This window comes from Sciurus vulgaris (assembly GCF_902686455.1).
Source record: "Sciurus vulgaris genome assembly, chromosome: 1".
NCBI classification, from domain to species: Eukaryota; Metazoa; Chordata; class Mammalia; order Rodentia; family Sciuridae; genus Sciurus; species Sciurus vulgaris.
Genome location: NC_136461.1, coordinates 105,659,088 through 105,668,475, shown reverse-complemented (window position 1 = coordinate 105,668,475; position 9,388 = coordinate 105,659,088). Strand labels below are relative to the sequence as shown.

The 9,388-nt window shown below is 38.9% G+C and overlaps 1 protein-coding gene across 3 annotated transcripts in view; it reads right to left on the bottom strand.

Annotated features, from left to right (window-relative positions):
- Nucleotides 1-3,992: 3,992 nt before the first annotated feature.
- LOC306667847 (transcription termination factor 2-like) overlaps nucleotides 3,993-9,388 on the bottom strand; it is a 37,728-nt gene continuing 32,332 nt past the window's right edge. For all 3 annotated transcript variants that reach the window (XM_079150632.1, XM_079150630.1, XM_079150631.1), the window contains exons 21-23: nucleotides 8,841-8,923; nucleotides 7,409-7,483; nucleotides 3,993-4,973 (exon numbers count right to left, since the gene is read on the bottom strand). In XM_079150632.1, coding sequence (XP_079006758.1) covers nucleotides 4,829-4,973; nucleotides 7,409-7,483; nucleotides 8,841-8,923 — 303 coding nt within the window. In that variant the 3' untranslated portion in view covers nucleotides 3,993-4,828. The remainder of the gene's footprint in view (nucleotides 4,974-7,408; nucleotides 7,484-8,840; nucleotides 8,924-9,388) is intronic.

Here is a 9,388-nt window from a genome sequence, read left to right as displayed (position 1 = left end):
TAGGAAGCAGGCATGTCTGATTTTGGAAACTGGCCTGCTAAGAAAGGTACTGCTTTCATGAGACTGTATGCTTAGGCTACCTGTTAGAATCACCCAGGAATTTGTTTAAGTAGATTCCTGGGTCCCATCTAGGAAGTAGTCAGTTTTGAAAAGCATGGGGGCCAGGAATCTGCATTTTCAGCAAGCATCAAAGGCCATTGTGCCTCGCAGTCTTTCCTGTGTAACATCCCAGCACTGCATGACAAAGCTGCATTATCTTAGGCAAATGGTTCAGTATTTCTCAGCCTCAACTTCCCAGAGTTAAATAGATGGAGCAATAATCATTCTCTTGAAGGGGTGGGTTCACTGCTTAGAAGTGGGGCCCCACTCAGAGACAACACTTATTAAATGGTATTTATTCCTATTATTAAACATGACTCAGCTCATTTCAAGGGCCTGAGGGGGAGTCAGGGAAAAATATTTGCATTTAGTTACTATCTCTTCTTTAAAGGTCTGGCATAGCTGAGCGTTCATCTAGTCCCAGTTTTCCTTTGTTGGGAGACTTTTTATTACTGCTTCAATCTCATTCCTTGACATTGGTCTGTTTAGGTTTTTCTATCTTCTTGGTTCAATTTGGGTAAGTCATAAATGTGTAGAAATTTGTCAGTTTCGTCTATTTTCCATTTTATTGTAATGTTTTCAGAATAGTTCCTAATGATCCCCTGGATTTGAGTAAAGTCTGTGGCAATATCTCCTTTTTCATCTTTAATTCCGATTTGGATCTTCTCTTTTGGTTAATTTGCCTAAGGGTTTATCAATCTTGTTTATCTTTTCAAGGAACCCAACTCTTCGTTGCACTAATCCTTTGTAATTTTTTTTCCCCCTTAATTTCATCAATTTGGCTCTAAACTTAATTACTTCCTATCTTCTACTGGTTTGGAATTAGTTTGTCTTACTTTATTAGGGTCTAAAAGAGGTAACATTGGATGTTTATTTGGGATCTTCATGGTTTCCTTCCTTCTTCCTTTTCTTTCCCTTCCTTTTTTCTTTCATGTAGGCACTCAATGCCACAACTTTCTTCTTAGATGACTTCATAGTGTCCCAAAGATTTTAATATATCTTGATGTCTTGTTTCTAAATTTTTAAAAAATTTTCCCTTTTCTTCTGAACCATGTCTCATTCAAAAATGTATTATTCAATCCATGTGTTAATGTTTTATTTTGTTGATTTCTAATTTTATTCCATTATGATCTGATAAGATGGAAGGAATTGTTTCAAATTTTTTTTTGCATATGCTAAGATTTGCTTTGTGTCCTATTTAAAAGATTCATGTGTGGCTTAGAGAAGAAAGTTCAGTTGCTGATGGATGAAATATTCTATAGATATCTGTTAGGCCCATTTGATTGACAGTATCTTTTGGTCTGAAGAATATTTACTTAGTGCATGTCTGAATGATCTATTAGTGAGAGAGGTGTGATGAAATCACCCAGTATTATCGTATCGGGGTCTATCTGAGACTTCTTCAAGCAGTATTTGTTCTGTGTAAGTAGATGTGCCAACAATCATTTTTTAAAAATTTTAAAGAAGAAAAAATAATTTCCATAGAAAAACACTTATACCAAGAACTTACATGCAGTGCTGGAAATGGCAGCTGGGAATTTGCCATCCTTTCCTTTCCTGGTGACTGATCTCTAAATGCCATCTCTATTGCTATGAATTAGGTTATACATTTGTACAACCTGGCCAGCCCATTTCTACTCCAAACAGAGCTGGTGTGGATAATACACATTTTGATAACTGGGGATAGTAAACTTGCTTATACATTAAAAGAAAAAAACAAAAAACAAAAACAGTTGCAATGTTCTCTCTCCCAACCTCCACACACTTCTGTTTTTGTCTCGTTTCTTTTTTTTTTGTGGTGCTGGGGATCCAACCTAGGACCTTGTGCATGGTAGGCAAGCACTGAGCAACATCCCCAGCCCTCTGTATTCTTTTCAGAATAAAATTCTAAAAAACTTTTCTCTTCCCAGGAACCCCCATAAATACATCATTAGATGATTCAAATATGGGAGCTTCCAGAGCCACCATCTGAATGGAGACAAGAGCAGATGCACCATCTTAGAGAATAAGAAGCAAAGTCCTTCATTTGCATAATGGTCCAGAGTGAGTCATTATCATTAGGGAAAATGAATACATCTGATCTTGCAAATGTGTCACCTCAAATAAAAGAAACATGCATGGATTAAAAAATAGGCGTCTGGAAAAAAAACAGTTCCCTGCCATTGATGCTAAGAAAGTTCACCAGAGGGTGGCACCATTTGAGTCTCAAGAAATATAACCTCACCAAGCAGGGAGAAGAGTCACCTAGGGAGAAGGTCACTTAGGATTGGTCACCTTCACAGTGCACAAAGACCATCAGCTCTCAGAGTCCATCATTACCTTCTTAGATGCATCACATCTAGAAATGTTGTCACAGACTTATCTAATACAATCCCTCTGCTATTTTTTGTTAGGGTTCTCTTTTTCTTGACACTTATGGCCTAAAAATACTGAGGAGTCCTGCATTCAGGAAATACACAGTAAGGTGGCTATTCTATGCAGGGATATGCCTGGGGCTTCCACTGACACCAAGATGAAGTCAGGCCAGGGATACCCCTCAGGGCCTGCTCTGTGCCCAGTCAATGTTGGCACCCTACTCCCCCGGCCAGGATCCAGGGTCCTCATCCCTGTCCTGGATGTCTCACTTTGTCCTGGATGATGAGTGCTCAAGTCACTAGGACATGAAGCAGAAATAACCAGGATACCAAAAGCCAGGCACAAAATGACATGGGGCACAGAAGGCTTGTCAGTCCCAGTTCCCCTCAAAGCTCAGGAAAGTACCCACGTTGTGGCCTCTGAGAAAGGTGTGAACATGAGGGTGGAAGATGGAGTGTGCTCCAGGAGGCGTACCCTGAGTCTCCAACACTGGCCGGGTAACCCAGCTAAAGTGAAACTAGAATTAGAATTAAGTCAAAGGTCCAGACCAGAATTCTTCCTACCAGGGCCACATTATATTTATAAGCCTTTAATATCTGGTCCTTAGAGGGAAACTTTACTTAAAAATACTCCAGTGTCAGTCTATACTATGTCTGGTTAATATCAGGTTTTGTTTCCTTATCCAACTTTGAGGAAATATTTCTGTCTAGAAGAACTACACATGATTCTTTCTGGTAGAAATTAGCAGAGTAAGATTTTAGGAATGATTACTAATGGAAAGAAGGAAATCTGAACACTTTTCTGAAGAATAAGTTTTAAGCGTTTTTATAGTCAGGGTACTGCTATATAAACAATCCCAAATCTCAGTGGCTTCAAAGAATTACATCTTGATCAAACCATAGTCTAATGTAGGTAAGCAAGTTAAGGAAGGAGATACACACGGGGAAGGTTTTGTTTCACGGAGTCAATCAAGGATCAAGTCTGACAAAAGGGTCTGTGGCCTAAACTAGGTTAGCAGCCACTGAACTCATGGCTTTGTCATTTCCTATGGCCTTGAAGTCTTCCATTAGTAGGCCAAGGAGAGAAGAAACAGCATGAAGAGCCATGTGGAAAGTTGTAGAGCCAGTTGAGAAATGCCTTATTACAGCTCTTCTCTCCACAGTCTGCTGACCAGAACTCAGTAATATGGGCCCTAACTTCAGTCAAGACTGTCAAGTATAGTCTCTCTGGGTGCTCAGAGGAAAAGGAAATGAGGTTTGGCGAACAAACAGCAATACCTCTGCTACACTATCACATATTTGTTAGACTACATCAATAATAACTCAAATATGGAATGATATAATGGTACAAATACTAAATGACTATACTAAAATGCTACAATGTAAATTGCTATAATGTAAATTTGAAAAAACACAAACTGCAAAAATGATACAAACATTGAATTATACAAGACAGTACATGATAGAAATAATCAGTGATACCAAATGATACAAATACTAAATGATATGGTGATAACCAAAACTAAACGACAAGATAGGCATGGTGGCATGTGCCTTTAATTTCAGTAACAAGGGAAGCTGAGGCAGAAGGACCCCAAGTTCAAGGCCAGCCTTAGCCTCAGACCCTATCTCAAAATTAAAAACAAAAAGGACTAGGGGTGTAGTTCAGTGGTAGAGCACCCTGGGTTCAATCCCTAGCACCAAAAACAACAACAAAACCTAAATGACAGACATTTGATATTGATACATTACTAGATGAAACAATAATGTAAATACCAAATGACATGCTGATGCTAAATAATACAGATACTTAACATCTATTTATGTGCAAAGCACCTCCCTGACATTAGTCCTGAGAGGAAGATCTGCCTGGACTGCAATAGCTGCAGAGAATGGCTGGCCATGGGATCGACTGCTCACCCCAGAGGGATGCTCACAGGAGCGGCCTCACCAGCATGAAGAAATGGAAAGATGGGTGGAGTCTGTGTCAGGGATGGTAATACTGCTTTCTCCAAAAGGTTGGGACAGAAAAGCAACACAGAGTTTTTTGAGCTTTAATGAAGCTTAAATCCAATTCTGCCAGAGATGCCTTCCAAAACCATCTAACTCCAAGGCATTTTCTTTCATTTGAAAAAACGATTCATTTCTGTGTCTTTCCTTAAATAAGCTGATTGATTAACATGATTGCTAATTGTTGAATATGATAACCCATCCTCAATTCTAGGGACAAGATTATTCCTCATTTTGAGAGGAGAAAGTTAAGGCTTGAAGGTGAAAAGGAATGCAAGAACAGGGCTCAGGGATCATGCTAGGGTTTTAGTCCTGGACCCTACCACACCAGCAATGGCACTGTTCTGCACCCTATAGACAGGAGCTTAGATGCCAAAAAGGATTTTGAGGTCAGCCAAGGTGAGCTTGGTGACAGATTCTCCAGATCCAGACAGAACCTGTTTGGCCAGATCTTTCTTTTTTTCCTGGAGCTGTAAGATCTTCTCTTCCACTGTTCCTTCACAAACAAACCTAAAAAAGCAAACAAATAAGCACTCTGAGAAACTCAAGGCAGTGTATCCAACAACACATTCAAACTTCTATTATGTTCAGCTTTTAATGAGATTTATGTTAGGTTTCCTTAGAATTGAATAAGAATCCTGTGTTTAAAGGATCAAAACACACTCGACTAAATATATGTCTATTTAAAATATTTCTCTCAAATTGACTTGTGATTTCATTCTGAAGCCTAGGGTAATCAAGAAAGCCCCAAATAAGCAAAAGATATCCCTATTCCAAAAAAATATACCAACTTGGCTTTCAAACAAAAAGCTCCATTTGATAAGGTCGAAAGGCTTATCAAATGTCTGCCAGGTATATGTGTGCGTGTTTAAGTACAAACTGTCTAATTTTTTGGCTAATTCATACCAAAAAACCAGGTTTTTCAAACTAAGGAAGTATTCCTATTGTCATTCACTCATTCATTCAACAAGTATGAATTAAGCACCTGCTATATATACCATGTACTATGCTAGGGGTGGGGACGAAGAGATGAATAGAGTTTTGCTCTGAAGAATCCAAGGCAGACAAGAAAATCCAAGAATAATAAAACCTAGTTATTGACGTATGTCTAGGAAATCAAGAAAAACTGTCTAGGGTAATCAAGGAAGGTGTCATTAAGGGTTAATTCTTAATATGTGACCTGTAGGATTAGCAAGGGTTTGCCAGATGGGATAATGGGGTGGTAGGGGGTGGAGGGGAATCCCAGAGAATGGGAACGTGTGTGTCTCAGCACTGAATTTCAGAATAAGGTTATGCTGGAGGAAAATCACATCATCCAGCAGCAAAATCTCAGGAAGCTGGTGGGGGCCAGATAACAAGTGGCTCTGCATGTCATGCTAAGACGTTTAGATGTCATCTACAGGGAGAGAGAGCCACTGATGAATTTGAGGAGTGGAACCTCAGAATCAGAGGAGTTAGGAAGAGCTCTCTGGTGATGATAGAGAGGACAGAAATCAGTAGAGCTGGAAAGAGGGAGGTGGCAGTGGGGGAAGAAGGAATGGTATTAGAAACATTCAGAATACACAAATAAAGGACTTGGCATATGGAAAGTGAGAAAGAGGGATGAGTTGAATTTCTGGCCTTTTGATTAGGTAAACAGTGGCACTACTCACAAAGACAATGAATATAGAATAAAAAGTAGATTTGAAGTGGTGGAAAGAAGCAATTTCAGTTTGTGACTTTTTGATTTTGGAGCATGTAATTATACTTGCTATGTAGGTACATAATAGGTATTCATTTTAGGAGCTGAATAACAAATGGAAGAATGTATACAGATGGATGTGTGGGCATCAGATTCAGATATCTAGCAGAAATTTGGATGTCTGAGGCCTGAAGTTTAGTAGGCAGAAGAATTAAAAAGATACAGAATTTGGACTTACTGGAGTGGCTTGAAATTTTAAGGCAAGGACATACATCGTGAGCAGAGAAAAAAAAAAAAAAATCTAAAGAATCACTGCATTTGGAAAAGATAGTAAGTTATGTTGCCCCTTAGCAAGAGCAGCTTAAGTGAAGCAAGAAATGTGAAAGCCAGTTTGCAAAGACTGAGGAATGAATGGGAGGTAAGCAAGTAAAACAGACAGCAATTTCTAAATTCTTCAGGAAACTGAGTCATGTAAAAGAAGGAGAAAAAGGGTCACAGTGAGAGTGCTACATTGTAGTATTAGGCAAGTTTTGTTGTTTTTAAAGACAGGAAGGTCTCAAATAGAGGAACATTTGACAAAATAGTGAGCTTGTGCTCTTTAAAAAGTCAATGTCATAAAACAAAAAATGACTGAGGCACTATGCCAGATTAAGGAGACAAAGTTGTGACAACTGCATGCTCTACAGGATCTAGGATCTTCTTCTGTTGTACCACTGGTACATGTGGTAAAACTAAATAAGGTCTGCTGATAAGATAATAGTGTTATGTCAATAGCATTAAATCAGTAAACAGTATCAGTTTCAGGAAATGCACACTAAAGTACTCAGGAATAAAGTAGCATCATCTCTGCAACTTACTCTTTAATGATTCAGAAAAAAAGTGAAGTATATGCACATGTACACAATTATACGGGAACCTTTGGTACTCTCCTCCTCTTCTTACAAATTTTTCTATATGTCTGAGATTATGTCATAATGAAAGTTAAAAGCAAACAAACAAACAAACAAACAAAAAAACCAAAAAGGCAAGCCCTTTCTTGGGATACCTGGACTGCCGCACACAAGCCTGTTCTTCTCTGGCAGTGACCAAACTACAAGGTTACAGATTATTTGTTTCTTTCCTGACTACGATCAGGAAAAGAGTATGCCTCAGAAGCATCATGAGTAATGTGATCACCAAATACTTTACATTCTACTAAAATACTACCTAAAGAAGGCTTTCAGAAAAACAGACACTAGGAATTGTCCTCAGGGCCTTAACTCACCTGTGTATGACAACATCTTTCTGCTGTCCTACTCGGTAAATTCGGTCACAAGCCTGATCTTCAAGTGATGGATTCCTGGTTAGAGAAGAGGTAATGTTCAGAGGTTCTGACATCCTACACCAGAGACAATAAACTATGGTTCATTGGCCCAAGCTAGCCCACATTCTGTTTTTGTGTACATTTATAGCTAAAAATGGTTGTTGCATTTTTAAAGGGGTTTAAGGAAATAAAACCCAGAGGAAGATATGTGACAGAGAACTATGTGGCCTAAAAAGTCTAAAATATTTACAGAAAAATGTTGTCAACTCCTATCCTAAGCTATATTGGACTAGGAAAGACTAGTGCCAGATATCATTCTGCCCTCTAAGGAGAAACAAGGGTCAGACTTCTAATAAACACTCTTAGCACTATCATCAGTTGATAACTGTAAGTAACAAGGTCAAACCAATAGTCAAATACGATCTTTAGCTAGCTGGATGACTCTGGGCAAGTTACCTAGCCTCAGCCCTCCAGGCTTCAGATGACTACATGTAAACATGAGGTATAGCTAATGTTCTGAAATTTAACTTTCAACATTAGTATTCTAGTATTCTATGATTTAACTAAAAATATTTGTTATCTTCTTTATAGATTCTCATTATGAACTTGCAATTAGTTTCTCATCTCACTTCTTTAAAATCTTGGATAACAATTCTCCATAGCAGAAAACAGTGTAACTCTTAGTATGCTTTCTTCATTCTTATGCATATGGGAGTCCCAGGTAAAATTTAAAACACAATCTCCTGGAAGATGACAACAGGTTGGTCTGTACCAATCTGCTGCCTGGAGAATTAATTAGACACACGATCCCAGCAATGGTACCTGGTGCAGCAATCCTTGATTGATGTACTATAAAACCAGACAGCGGTACTAATTATTAATTATTTCCTAGTCACACACTAACTTACTCATCTTATGTCCAGGACCAATATCGTTGAGTTCCTGGCATGGACACAACATACAACAAATCCAAAGGCTGCATATTAAGTGTCCTTCTAACAGAATTAGAAAATTTCTTTTCCTTTTCATGGTGCTGCATCCCCAGTACTGGAGTAATACTTCTAAGGTTGAGATTCCCTTGGATTATATGTCTGCAATATGGTTTGGTGGAGAAGAAGTAAAGCTCTTAGCCACGAGGAAAAGCTGTGCCCCACTTTCCTTGGAAACAGAAATTAGATTAATGATAAAGTAAATGAACTATTTTAAGAAATCATTTGAAGCTTACTCAGGAATTCAGGGACATTAACTAGCCCTATATCCTATTTAGAACCTGCATCTATAGACATGTATGCACAGAGGCATCTCCATCAAAGAAGCAGAATACACTGTGTCCCTCTAACCACTGGTCTCCCTACTATGCTGTGACAACTCAAGATAAATCCAGAATCATTACCAGTGCATATCCAGAAGAAAAAGATGATTTCCTCCAGTCAGGTTTAGACCAACACCTCCAGCCAAGAGAGAGATTAGCATAACCTTCAAAGGGAAACATATCATTAACTCTACACAGTCTTGGTCTCATAATACATCTGCAATAGTTTGGATCCTAAGTATCCCTCAAAGGTCCATGTTGTACAGGCTCAATCCCCAGCATGGTGCTATTGGGAGATGGTGGAACCTTTAGGAGGAAGGGTCGAGTGTGAGGTCTTTAGGTTACTGAGACTGTGCCCTTGAAAGTATTAAGTGTGCCCTTTGCTCTTCCTGTCTTGTCCCACTTCCTGGCTGTGAGGTGAGTGATTCTGCGCTGCCACATTTTCCTGCCTTGATAAGCTGCCTCACCACAGGCCCAAAAGCAACAGGGCCAATTTACCATGGACTAAAACCTCCAAACCTCTAAGACACAACAAGCCTTTTCTCTTTGTAAGTTGATGATCCCAGAAAATTGTTAAGAGTGACAAAAAAGGAATACATTTTCCTTTCCTATCAGGTTTAAGCCCAAGA